This window comes from Drosophila subpulchrella, chromosome X, assembly GCF_014743375.2.
Source record: "Drosophila subpulchrella strain 33 F10 #4 breed RU33 chromosome X, RU_Dsub_v1.1 Primary Assembly, whole genome shotgun sequence".
NCBI lineage: Eukaryota > Metazoa > Arthropoda > Insecta > Diptera > Drosophilidae > Drosophila > Drosophila subpulchrella.
Window position 1 is genome coordinate 9,277,813 of NC_050613.1, and position 13,261 is coordinate 9,291,073.

The 13,261-nt window shown below is 38.7% G+C and overlaps 2 protein-coding genes across 11 annotated transcripts in view; both read left to right on the forward strand.

Moving 5' to 3' along the window:
• Positions 1–13,261, forward strand: part of LOC119555954 (inhibitory POU protein) — a 39,057-nt gene that overhangs the window by 24,160 nt on the left and 1,636 nt on the right. For 4 of the 9 annotated variants that reach the window (XM_037867664.1, XM_037867665.1, XM_037867668.1 and 1 more), the window contains 3 exons: positions 10,516–10,714; positions 10,799–10,939; positions 12,100–12,331. In XM_037867664.1, the coding sequence (XP_037723592.1) occupies positions 10,516–10,714; positions 10,799–10,939; positions 12,100–12,331 (572 nt within the window). Of the gene's footprint in view, positions 1–5,208; positions 5,342–10,515; positions 10,715–10,798; positions 10,940–12,099; positions 12,332–13,261 lie in introns of those variants that run through there. The other 5 variants (XM_037867666.1, XM_037867667.1, XM_037867670.1 and 2 more) reach the window with 2 other exon arrangements.
• Positions 3,126–5,161, forward strand: LOC119555956 (serine/threonine-protein phosphatase alpha-3 isoform). 2 transcript variants are annotated; one of them, XM_037867674.1, is made up of 2 exons: positions 3,126–3,473; positions 3,564–5,161. In XM_037867674.1, the coding sequence occupies exon 2, from the start codon at positions 3,958–3,960 to the stop codon at positions 4,864–4,866; it is 909 nt and encodes a 302-aa protein (XP_037723602.1). In that variant the 5' UTR covers positions 3,126–3,473; positions 3,564–3,957; the 3' UTR covers positions 4,867–5,161. The 2 variants fall into 2 exon arrangements, with proteins under 2 accessions (XP_037723602.1, XP_037723603.1); XM_037867675.1 differs by having other exon boundaries at positions 3,567–5,161.

The window sequence follows — 13,261 nt, forward strand, 5'->3', positions numbered from 1 at the left end:
AAAGCATATTGATATAATATTTTTCCCCCACTTCACATTAGTTAACTTGTTTTTGCCAGTGTTCCCAGTCCCTTTCCATTTTACCCTCCTCACCTGAGCCGCTGCACTTGTTCCACCGTCGTGTGCGTGACGTGGAAAACAAGAAACATCGCCGTAGAGGGTGGTTGTGGATGGGTGAATGGATGTATGGTGGATTGCCCCGGCCCTATCGATATGTCTCCCAGTAGAGCAGGCCGGAAAACAGACGGTAGAAGAACCGTTAAGCTGGGACCGCAATGTGTAAAAAATTACGAGCAAAAATTAAAGCAGGAGTGGGTGGAAAACATTGGCAGGTGGTCGCCGGAGGCGGGATAACTCGTGAAAACTCATGAAAACTCATGAAAACTCCGGACTTGCTGGCTTTCCACGGCTCCTTCTTTATTATTTCTTTTCACACGCATGATGAGCCAGCGACAATATGCTGCCATTAACCCTGAAACTTATTGCAGTGTATGCGTGCGTATTGGTAGTACAAGTTTTATGAGTCGTTTCTCAAGAGTCGTACACTTAAAGGATATTGGAAAAAGATAAGGGAAATTACCAGAAAAGCAGATCGCATGCAAGTCAATAAATGGTACAAAAATACTGTTATGTTCTGGCATATGAAAAAGGATATTTTAAATCATATTTTACTGTTGTTAAGGTAAATTCTGTTTCTTTATAAATTATGTTTTTCTTTTATTTCAGTCATTATATTCAACAAACGATTTTTGTTTTATTCGCTTATATTGTTTAGAGTTGGTAAATTTTTTAGCTTACTCACTAAATTAAAAAAAATGGCAATTGGAATTCTATACGTTTATCTATTACACAGGCTTCAAATATTTGGGTTCTTAAAGTATATAACATAATATATATAATAATATAAATATTCCTTTTTCTCTGATTGTTTAAATTCCTTATCCAATATCCCAAACTTTATCCTTAATTTTAATTTATTTTAATATCCCAATGAGACATGAGTACAGTAGTATTTATACCTATTTTAAATTGCATCACACTTTGTTGGTATTTTTTAATTTCCAACAATACCCTTCAAAATCATCCGTGTTAGCAAGAGATACTAAGATTTATGGAAAAAATGAACTTATTTTCCGCACTCGCCATAAATATGGAGAACCTTGTTTGCCTGCAGTGTAGAATGTCCTGGGAATTCCCATTCAGGAATCCTCCGTTTGAAGGGGCAGGGGCCAAAGGCAAAAGGTAAAAAGTAAAAGTAAAATTGTGGACCGCTGGCAGCGCGTCTGGCGGATATAAAAATAAAATAAAATCTATTACGTGGCGAACCACCCCACATTTATGCGGCAATTTGTTGCTCCTTGATTGTGTCTGTGTGTGCTATGTGTGTGTGTGTGCAACAAGAGGTAAAGTAAAGTGTATCATTTTCCCATTTGTCGACCCCTTTTCACTTTTCTCCCTGGTCCACAGGCACTTCTCGCACTTTGTCTCAATTCCCAAAACTGTCGCCCCGGCAGTTGCAATTTATGAAGATTTGTGTGTGGCCAGGATGAAAGCGAAGGGGAGGACATAACAAGGACTCAAAGGACTCAAAGGACTCGCATACAGGACTCAGTGCTCAGAATTCAGAATTCAGAATTCAAGAGTCGGCCCCGCCCACTCGCTTACGCCCTCGTACCCTTGCACTTGTTTTGATTTGTTTGGAATAATAACAGATGCTTACCGTTCATATTATTCATTGTTAAAATTATTAACGCTTGACAATAAAAATTGCTATTTGAACAGCACTCGAAAGGTGCACACCCCCCATCGCATCCCATCGCATCCCATCGCATCGCATATTGGCCTCTCACCAATGGCAGTGGGCAAATTGCAATTTGTGCAAATATTTATGTACATTGAAAATTACTCATTTGTGTAACACCAATTAATTTCAACAAACAGCGGCAGTCGCACAACAATGGCCATACCATTTATAAAACTTTGCCGCTCTTTTGTTGTTGTCCTTTGCCTCGTCCTGGTTAAACAAATGGAGGGAAAATGAGGTCCTTTGTTTCCCCAAAATAAACGATGCTGTTGCTGTTTGGCTGTTTGTTTTGCGGTGCCAAGCAGGACACAGAACACAGGACACGGGCCACCGGACACACTGAACACTGTACAGTGGAGCCTGCCCAAAAACAGTTCAATCAGTTCCAAGTTCCTCGATGGGGGGGGTTTGTAAATCGGTATATGTTGCATAGTAGCTATGTGGTCTGTGGGGGAAATCGACATGGCAAGGTACAATGAACCCAGGTTGAGTTGCCTCATTATTGGGACACTGCATTCGGTGCCCTCTTCAAACCCTGTTTACACTGCAATTTTTCAAGTCTTGCTAACAAATAGCAGCTAATTACTGGGCACACTAAAGAAAAATAAACTCACATATAGCAGAAGGGCAAATAGAGAAACCCTTACTGCTAATGGCACTCGAGAACTTCAAGTTTTCCACTCAATCAGAGATAATAAGAACAAATGGTCAAGGGATAGATAGACGGTCGCAGGAGATTACAAGGGGAGAACACCTTAAATAATACCTTTTGGGGCTACGAATTTAAGAGCAAGGAAAGGAATATATTTGTTATAACTATGGCAAATGCGTAGTATGAATGGTATAATATAATATTAAAAATATGTAGAAATAATATATAAAAATAATATAAAATGTATTATACCAACTTTAAAATATAAATATCTATACAAAAGTATTCAAATTTATACTATTATAAAGATTTCTTTAAAGTGCCAAGGTTATATATAATGAGTTTTAGAACATATACCAACCTTAAAAGAGAAATAACTATTCACAAATACAAAAATTTAACCTATTTTAATGATGTATATAAAATGCTAAATATCGATACAATATTGGTATGTGGTTTTTTTAGATTAAGGGACCGCATATCTATGTTTAACAGCAAATTTTAGTTTGTTTTGTCTAACCCTTGCAAACATTTTCGGATGTTTGTTAATTTGTTGTTCAACAAATAAACATTTTTGAAATGTTACCAAACAGGTTCCAAAATTAGTCACTACCCTTGTCCAAAAAAAACCCCAACTTAAAGTCTAAGATGTAGTTTGTGAAGATTTAGTCTTAGATTTTTCAATCATTTAGTTAAAAAAAAATAAAGGTCACCCTCCCGATTCAAAATTTGTTTCAAAATTTCAACGCCACCGCAAGGAGTGACGAGAACCTATAGCAGTCCGGTCCATTCGAAAGTGCATAGTATCCAATTCCGTAATCTTGTCCGGTTTTGAGTGCGACCACCATGATAACCATAACGTAATTCTAAAGAGGAGCGAGGGAGAGGCAAGGGATAAGGTTTGAACGAGTGACCGACATATGATCCATGGCATATTCCCCCGATCGAGTGAAAGGAGCGGAGTGAAAAGGTTCAAGAGACCTGTATTTATAAAGTACAACCTACCGAAGTCCTAATGTAAGTCGTTGAAAGTGTTCCAATTTACGAAATACAGGAGATCTAGGAGTCTAGTTAGCTGTGTCACATCAAATTTGCCCTATATCTCAGTAGGTAATCCCTAAAATGCCTGGTCTTTAGTTAAAAACCAAACGTCATAGCGAGAACATATTCATAGAGTCGATAGCAAGAAGGCAAATAATATTTTGTGAACAAATCAAAACCAGAAATAAGCCATTGCTAAAGCGAATACTAGAAACTAGAGGTAAAACGGGATAAGCCCAAGTTATTATATAGATAGCAAAAGATTGCAGCGGCATAAAGCAAGTGCTACCAGAAACGGAGGAAAGAAGGATCTCAGCTATAGCCCCCCTACCCCAAACCAAATTAGTTTCTCGGGTTAGCCAGAGGCAGGGTGAGTCCCTGACAAGCAGCACCAACGGCGTCCCAGGCGGTTTCCAGATCCGGCCCGGACAACGTAGCCGCGGCGCGCAAGACCGAGGTCATGGGGGAGGTCCTCAACCTGGATAGCATCATATCCCGGCTGCTGGAGGTCCGTGGGGCTAGGCCCGGCAAGAATGTCCAGTTGTCGGAGGGCGAGATCCGCGGCCTGTGCCTCAAGTCCCGCGAGATCCTCCTAGCCCAGCCCATACTCCTGGAGCTGGAGGCCCCGCTGAAGATCTGCGGCGACATCCATGGCCAGTACTATGATCTGTTGCGCCTCTTTGAGTACGGTGGCTATCCGCCGGAATCGAACTATCTGTTCCTCGGCGACTACGTCGATCGGGGCAAACAGTCGCTGGAGACCATCTGCCTGCTGCTGGCCTACAAGATCAAGTACTCGGAGAACTTCTTCCTGCTGCGGGGCAACCACGAATGCGCCAGCATCAACCGGATCTATGGGTTCTACGACGAGTGCAAGCGGCGATACACGATCAAGCTGTGGAAGACCTTTACGGACTGCTTCAACTGCCTGCCGGTGGTGGCGATTGTTGACGAGAAGATCTTCTGCTGCCACGGCGGCCTGAGTCCGGACCTCACTTCCATGGAGCAGATACGCCGCATAATGCGACCCACGGACGTGCCGGACCAGGGCTTGCTCTGCGATCTGTTGTGGTCCGATCCGGACAAGGACACCATCGGCTGGGGCGAAAACGATCGCGGGGTGAGCTTCACCTTTGGTGCCGAGGTGGTGGGCAAGTTCCTGCAGAAGCACGACCTCGACCTGATCTGCCGCGCCCACCAGGTCGTCGAGGATGGGTACGAGTTCTTTGCCAAGCGCCAGCTGGTCACCCTCTTCTCGGCGCCCAACTACTGCGGGGAATTTGATAACGCCGGTGCCATGATGTCAGTGGACGATACGCTGATGTGTTCCTTTCAAATCCTCAAGCCCGTGGAGAAGCGCAAGAAGTAGACGGCCTCCAGATCCCCGACGCTATACCACACTATACATACCACCGCCACACGAACAGCGCTCTCATCTGCATCCACATTCTCGCAATCCACACGAACATAAATCATGATTACAAGACCTGCCTGTCGTCAACTGGATCCGAGAAACGCCCCGACTTCAACTTGGATCCCAATGGAATTCGATGTACTGATGGTTTTAATACGCACTTTGGCTGTTTATAAAGAATTCTATCGATTTAAGTCGGTTTCGTTTTTTGGAATAAAGTTTCAAGGATCGTGGAGTTGAAATAAAGGGATAGACCTGACTTTGATATAGCTGTTCTATAATCTGACCTCAACTTCAACTTGGATCTCAATGGAATTCGATGTACTGATGGTTTTTATCCGCACTTTGGCTGTTTTTAAAGAATTCTATCGAGCTAAGTTCGTTTCTTTTTTTTGGCATTTAGTCTGAAATTTGTGGAGTTAGATTAAAGGTAAGTGAAACATTTAGCAAGGTTTTATGGATATACAACAATCTTATCTCGTGACTTATATTATTTATTAGATTTTATTTGATAGTACTTAGAATTCAATTTCTTTGAACTCTTTTTAATCACCTTAAGATATTAAAACTACTTTTTTTAGTTGCATAAAAATGTTAATGTTGTAAATTTTTGATTGAAGTACATATTTTGATATGTCGCAAATAAAAATATTCTGGAAATGTCTGCATTTTTGGTTAATTCGATATGAAAAAACAGGTGGACAATTAGTGTTCTAGATAAGCTAAAAATCAGTTAAGGCAGTTAAAAGCTCTATATTACTTTATAAACTCATACATCAATAGAAATAGCTAGTTCTGGTTCCTCGAAGTTTATCAAGAAAAGGTTGGCACAATTAACAGCTCATGTCCTATTAAAAAAATACGCATGCAATGATTTATTTTGCATCCTATTCTAACGCCGAAGCGTACAAAAGTATGGGGATTCCTCGAAAACTCGATTCTATCTGTTTGTGCTGGGTGACAAATGTCACCGCCATAATATATTAACAATGCTTAAAAATTAATGAACAATAACAAAGCGCACACACATGCACACGAGGAGGGAAAAGGGGGAAAACTGGCAGACAGACAACAAACAAACAAAAACAATGACAAAGATACGGCAAATTGCGCCAAAAACGCTTTATTATGTCAAAACAAGATGGGAAAAAATCGGGAAAAGGAACCCAGTGTGACAACAACAAATTACATTATATATATAATGAGGTCATTTGCGAGTAAACAATCAGGGGGAAAAGAAAATAGGAAAAGAAAGTTGGGGGGGAAAGGGAGTGAGAGTCGGGAAACACAGTCACATGTTTACCAACAAACGGCAAATAAATAAATTATGTTCGCAAATTTGTTAATAAATCATGAAGATGGCGACCAAAGTCAAAGCGCAAAATTAAAGCAAGAAAGAAGACAATTCTCAGGTGAAAAAATAAGCGACAATGGTATACCCTCTTAAAGATCGGGGAGCTCAAATTACAGAAGAGGTTTAAAAATGAAGGGTAAAACTGCATTAAAAAGTTCGTATCTATATGGCTTTCATTAAGTTATAATAAATGTATGAGAAAGATAAAACGTAGCTTGCTTTCAAACAATTTTTCAATAAGATTTAAGTAGCGCAACAGCTTTCAATTAAAATTCGATTGTTTTAATAAAATTTTAGTAGTGCGTAAACATTCAGGTTACATTTAAGAATTGGGGGATAGACAAATAAATGTATACAAAAGTGTTTTATTTTTTATTACACAAAATTATTACAAGATATATATATTATATAAATATATTATGCATACTTGAGATTTTACGAAATAATATTGATTTTTACAAGTATTATATCTTTTTTTGTTCAACATTCATTTTTTTTATCAAACAGAACTCTACATAAAATAAAAACTTGTTACATAAAAGTCAGAATTCTCTTATGTTTGGTAAGTTTTGAATCCCCTAAATAGTATTATATGTTGCCTTGTAAATTCAGCTCTCTCTTAACTCTTTTAGGGTATTTCTTACTTAAAATGGCGTCTTTGTGCACACGCACACACGCAAATTAAGCTCTATGTGTGCGATGCTCGGTTGACGTCGCTGCTGCTGAGCAGATATATATACATTTATGTAGCTACATTCATATATATATATACATATATATATATACACGATGCAGTGAAAAATCAATGCAGACAACATTTGGCATTTTGGCAGCAGTGCAATTGCTTCCTCTTTTTCCGGCTAGCTTCTCCTATTTGCTTGTATCTTTTTTGTTGCAAACTGCCTTCTATTGTTGCATTTCATTTGTTTCCTGGCCAGAAAATGGGTGGAGATACATGGCATGCCACACCCACAGCCCCCCACCCACCCTCTCAAGCTCTCTGCTACCATCTCGCTCGGACATTGATGTTGCGGATCTGGACACATTGTTTTCCGCACACTGCAACACATTTTGGTATCCCTGGGTCAAGATAAAATCTAAAATTATATTTAATTATTTATAATTGTTTTGCAGGCCTACTAATTATACTCGTATCTCGTAGAGTTAAAGGGTATGCTAGATTCATCGGAAAGTATGTAACAGGTGAAAGGACCCCATTAAGTATATATATTCTTCATCAGGATCCCTAGCCAAGTCGATCTAGCCATGTCCGCTTGTCCGTCTGCCTGTCCGTCCGTATAAACGCTGAGATCTCGGAAACTATAAAAGCTAGAAAGTTGGGGTTTGGCATGTAGAATTTTGAACCCATAACGCTTCTCGTCTAGCACCCACACTTTTTTATATTTTTGAATATTGTGTAAGAAATTTTTTGATTTGATTTTTTTGATTATTACTTACCAAATATTTTTGCATTCGTTCCATTCATTAAAAAGTTATAAGCAAATAAAGTTTTTGGGATATTTTGTATATTGTTTGGTGTATTTAGGATATTTCTCAATCTTTAAAAATTGTACTTATTAATACTTCTTTTTGTATTCAACTTATTTCAAATAAATATTTTATATCCGTTTTATCCTTACTTACCACTTTATCCATTTATTTTTCCCTTTTCAGGCTTTATTTATTCTGTAGATTTTAAAAGATGTCACATTCTTTGCTAATTTTGGCTTAAATAATTTTAGTCTTAATTCTATTTGTCTAAATCCAAATTTTGGTTGGCTGCTTTAAAAACATATTTGAAAGTGTTAATTTAAATCTCTATTTGTTTAACTAACTTTCTGTATTTAGGAACCAAACATTTTTAACCAACTGCTTTTCAGGGGATTTCAACTTGAGTTTTTAAAGAATTCTTTTAAATAAAATTTTATTTAGGGGAGCCCTTAATAAATCCTAAATTATTTTATAAATTTAAGACCTGACTTTGATATATTATATGTGTTATATAATCTGGATTATTCTCCAAGCAAACGTTTTTCGTATAAGCCTTAAGTTACATCTAAGCATCCTTTGAATAATTTTATTAATTACAAATTATGCGCCTAATAAAATGGCCAGCAGGGGGCCTTTTCGCTGGGGTTTGGTGAGGGCTAGTGGGTGGGTTCAATGGGTGGATTGTATATCCTTCGATGCCGGCGTTGACGTTAACGGTAAAGTTAACGCTGGCAGCGAAATCGGCACTGCCCACATGAATTTTGCATAAGCCCCAGCCAACCACAATGCAGCACATCCCGCTGCCCGGTACTACGGGTTTTTGGCCACGGTTACGACTACAGCTGTACGACTATACGGATATAGGGCTCTGCGGGCCCAGGGTCTCCGGATCTGCACTCTCTCTCTCTCTCTCTCTCACACTCTCTCTCGCTCTCTCTTCTTAGCCGGGATTTTTGGGTCCCGCTTTGGTTTTTCGGCTTGCTGTGCGTGTGTGTGTGTACGCGCAGGGTGGTTCCGTACTCTCTGCGACGACAGAGACGGCACTAGCGCGTGCGAGAGAGAGAGGCGAGCTGCTCCCTGGAGGAGTCGCAAGTGTGCGAGAGAGAGACGGGCAGTCAGTGGGCGAGAGAGAGAGAGAGGGAGCAAGCGAGCGCCACGGGTGCAAACCAATAACCGTCAGACTAATTTTGGGATTGGTTTATAATTGAAGAGTTTGCCATTGTATTCGGCACGAGAACCTTGGGTCGGGGGTAGTAGCATCTACATAGTTTTTCACCATTCACATAAACACACAAATATACCCGAAAATACATACATATATGTGTGGATGGTGTGTGTTTCCTATTGTTCTCCATAGGCCTCTCCTTATCATTTTAGAGTTTTACATAATTGGGCAGGGGTCCGATTTTGCCTACCCAACTATTTTCCATTTCCTATTTTCCATGACTGTGTCCGTTTTTGCCTCAGTGGGGGCGTGGTATGTTTGCCGACTGTACATAGGAGAGCAGAACTAAGCGCTAGTTTTACCCGCCCGACTGCGCCACATTTACAAAAAGATAAATAAATATGAGTGACCCACCCTACAGCACCGAAAAACCTTCTCCCCAAACCCCACCTCCCCCGTATTCAAATGAAAATGGGAACTGGAAAAGCTGCTAACACATTTGGAGCTAAAAAGAGCGAGAGAGAGAGGGGAATGGGACTTAGAAAGAGCTAGGAATAGGCCATCCGGTCTATTTGGCCTTCTGTTGTAGCATACTTTTCAGCTGTAATCAGTTTAAATGCTTAACAAAGCAACACAAAAGCACGAGGATGGGGCAATGGAAGGAGCACTGCTCCAGCTTTTTAGTTGCTATTCATATTTGTATAAATAATTGAGCAATTCTATAAATATTTGATGGCTAGACAAAAGAGTTGCGAGCGCCCTCGTATCCGTATCCGTATCCGTTCCATTTCGTTTCGTTTCGCTCTCAGTCGTTTGTATCTGTGTGTTAGGCCATCCATGTGTCTGTTTCTGTGTGTGTGTGTGTGTGTGTGGACCTGATTTCCCGTTCAATTAAAGCTGCCAAAGGGGATCCTTTGGCCCCTCGCGACCCCCCGCGCTTTCGGAAAAGTAACAAGTGCAGCCCGAGTAAAAGGGTTGTCAGTTCATTTCAGGATGGACGGGGTACGACCGGGGACTTTAATTAGAGGTAGCTTTAAATATATTTCTTACGTGAGTGGAAACTTTACTCATTATCTGCTCGGGGGGCTTAGAAAGGGGGTTTGGATCCTGATTACCATGATAATGATGGTGTTTATGATAATTTCATTTCTGTAGGAATACGTTTTGTAGGATTTGTGTTTACTTATCTTTGCTTCAAGATATTTAAATACAAGTTTAAAGAAGTATTTTAAAATTAAATTAGCAAATAAATATTTAAGTCCCTCACCCTTAAATTTTAAGGTTATTACTACTGTCTCAATATATTGAACTCCATTCTTATAGGTTTATTGGAAAGCAATTGATGTTTGAATGGTTTTCATTTGGTATCCAAAACAGCTGATTCACTTATTACATAGAAAATACATCGACAGTTGACTTGTATAAGGATGTCTCTTAACATATATTATATATATGGAATATATTTATTCCAATCATTTCTAAATACTTTTCAATAATATGGGGTGATTTTTAAAACCAATATAAAACATATTTTCAGATAACCACTGCTTGCTAATGTTTTAATAAAGCCCGTTTCCATTCCAATGCTATTTAGGAAAATCCTTTTTCCCGACAGATGCACCACTCGATGGACCAGCTGGACATGCTGGATCCGACGGGCTCGATGACCACATTGGCGCCCATTTCGGAGTCGCCGCTGACGCCCACACACCAACACCTGCACGGTTCCTATCACAGCATGAATCACATGATGAGCCACCACCATCCGGGCACGTTAAGTGGCCACACGGGGGGTAAGTTGCCGCCCGCTCCTCGGGAGCTCCCTTCCTCCGCCAGACACCTCCACCGTATCCCTCTCTGTATCTCCCGGATTGCAGGTCACCATGGACACTCAGCGGTACATCATCCTGTTATCACGGCGGCGGTGGCAGCCGCTGGCCTGCATCCCGACACAGACACCGATCCTCGCGAGCTGGAGGCGTTTGCGGAGCGCTTCAAGCAGCGGCGCATCAAGCTGGGTTAGTTGGCAATCCCAAGCAAATTTTTAATTTGAATCTTAAAATATAGAAACATTATTATTTAAATACTTTGCAAAGCAACATATTGCTAGAAATCATAGTTTAATTAAATTTTATTTAATAACAATTGATTGGAGATCTAGAAAAACATGATGCGGCATACAATTTTAAATTTAGTTTTGATAATTAAGAATTCGTTGGCTGTCCCAAGCAAATTTTAGTTTTTAATTTTAAAGTATAGAAATATTATTATTTAAATACTTTCCTAAGCAACATATTGCAATATATTGCTAGAAATCATAGTTTAATTAAATTTTATTTAATAACATTGATTGGAGATCTAGAAATTTAGTTTTGATAATTGAGAATTTAAATTTGAAGTTACTAAAAAATTTGAGTAGTCGGTGAATTAAATACTTCGAAAATCATGTGGAGCAATAGAAAAATAAATAAGTGGAAGGATTTATCCATCGGCTTTTAATGTTTTATATTTATTTTAAAGATTTTTTCTCCTAAATATGGCAAACGAAAAGCTCTCAAAAATTTGAATTGTCTCCAAACTTAACAAATATCCAATATATGTAAATGTTTGTTTTTCCATAAAAAAAGGCTAGTGCCCTATAGATAAGGTAAAACAGAAAGTAATCAAAGTAGCTTTTATTATTTGGATACACAGAGAAAACTATCCAAGAACATTGTTCTTGAATTGGGAACATTCGTTCTTAAAAACCGTGTAAGTACATTTTGGTGTCAGTATAAGAACGAAATGGTGAGAAGAGAAAAGTTAAATTTAGATTATTTAACAACTTTTTGATAAATATACACTAAGGACTGAACTAATTGTTTATTTGTACATATGTACAATGTACTTAAATACCGCCAGTTCAACTTGATTTGAGCAAATAAAAATACTTTCAACTTCAAAATGTCATTCTATTTTTAAGAACATTTTCAACTCAGATGAGAACGTCAGAATTTTCTCTGTGTAAAATTATACAAATTATATGGATAAACATTTATATTTGTTGTATATTATTTCTTTTATTATTTACTTATAAGAAGGCTTTGAGTATCTTTCCAGTATCTGTTTGTTTTTCTACTGTGTACTTAAATTAATTTGTGATGAATAAATGATTGCGAATGTATTGTGCGAATTGCAGGTGTCACGCAGGCGGACGTGGGCAAAGCCCTGGCCAATCTCAAGTTACCTGGCGTTGGAGCGCTGTCGCAGAGCACGATCTGTCGATTCGAGAGCCTGACGCTGTCGCACAACAACATGATCGCCCTGAAGCCCATCCTGCAGGCGTGGCTCGAGGAGGCCGAGGCGCAGGCGAAAAACAAGCGGCGCGATCCGGACGCGCCCAGTGTCCTGCCGGCGGGCGAAAAGAAAAGGTAGAAAGTGTTTTAATTGACCCGGTAGCGTAGCCCCAGCCCCAGTCCAACCAATGGCCAGTGCCCACATTCCAGACCCCAGCCCCAGCCCCAGCCCAAACCCAATCCCGTTCCCAATCCCAGACCCATACCCATGGCACCCTCCTCCAACATCTGAGCGCGAAGCAATTGGCCAGACACCAAAAACACCAAGAGATATGGGACCCATTCAACAGACCATAGCCCATAAGCGAATTAGAGTGCAACAATTATTTATCAAAGTTGTGGAATAGCCAATTAATGAATAATTTACCTTGGCAACAGGTTCATTTATTCAGAAAAATATTAAATGATGTAGTAATAAAAGTAAATACACACAGTGAACAATTCGTTCTAAAAAGCGACATCTAACGAAAAAGTTATATTACAAGTGGGGTCAAAGTTCGTAAAGCGCCACCTGTTTTTGGGAAAATATTTTGGTTTTATATGTTCAAAAGCATTTTCAATATACTAAAATAAATATAAGAGCACGTTATATTTATTTTAGTATATTGAAAATGCTTTTTTTTACAAAAATGTTTTACTTTTCTTGAAAATAAAAACATTTATATAATAAGATTAAAAAGACTCTACTCAGGTTTTTATTTCTTTTTATGGTTTTTATATCTTTAATATATTCAGTTCCCTCTTGTATTATATTGTTTTAGTAAAGTATTTTTTTCAAAAATATTGAAAAATTTTTTAAAAATAAAAACATTTATTTTTTAGATTAATGAGACTTTACCTTGTTTTTTAAATCTTTTTTTTTTGTACTTTTGTGAAAGGTTTTCGATTTCTATTTTGTAACGCATTTATTATTTAAATTTTAAAAATATTTCCAATTATAGTTAAAAATTCCGAAGTGAAATATAAATAAAAATATATTTTAAAGAATTTAAAGTACAATAACGA

Excerpts from the sequence above, each read along its gene's own strand:
- LOC119555956 (XM_037867674.1), top strand. The coding sequence starts at position 3,958 with ATGGGGGAGGTCCTCAACCTGGATAGCATCATATCCCGGCTGCTGGAG.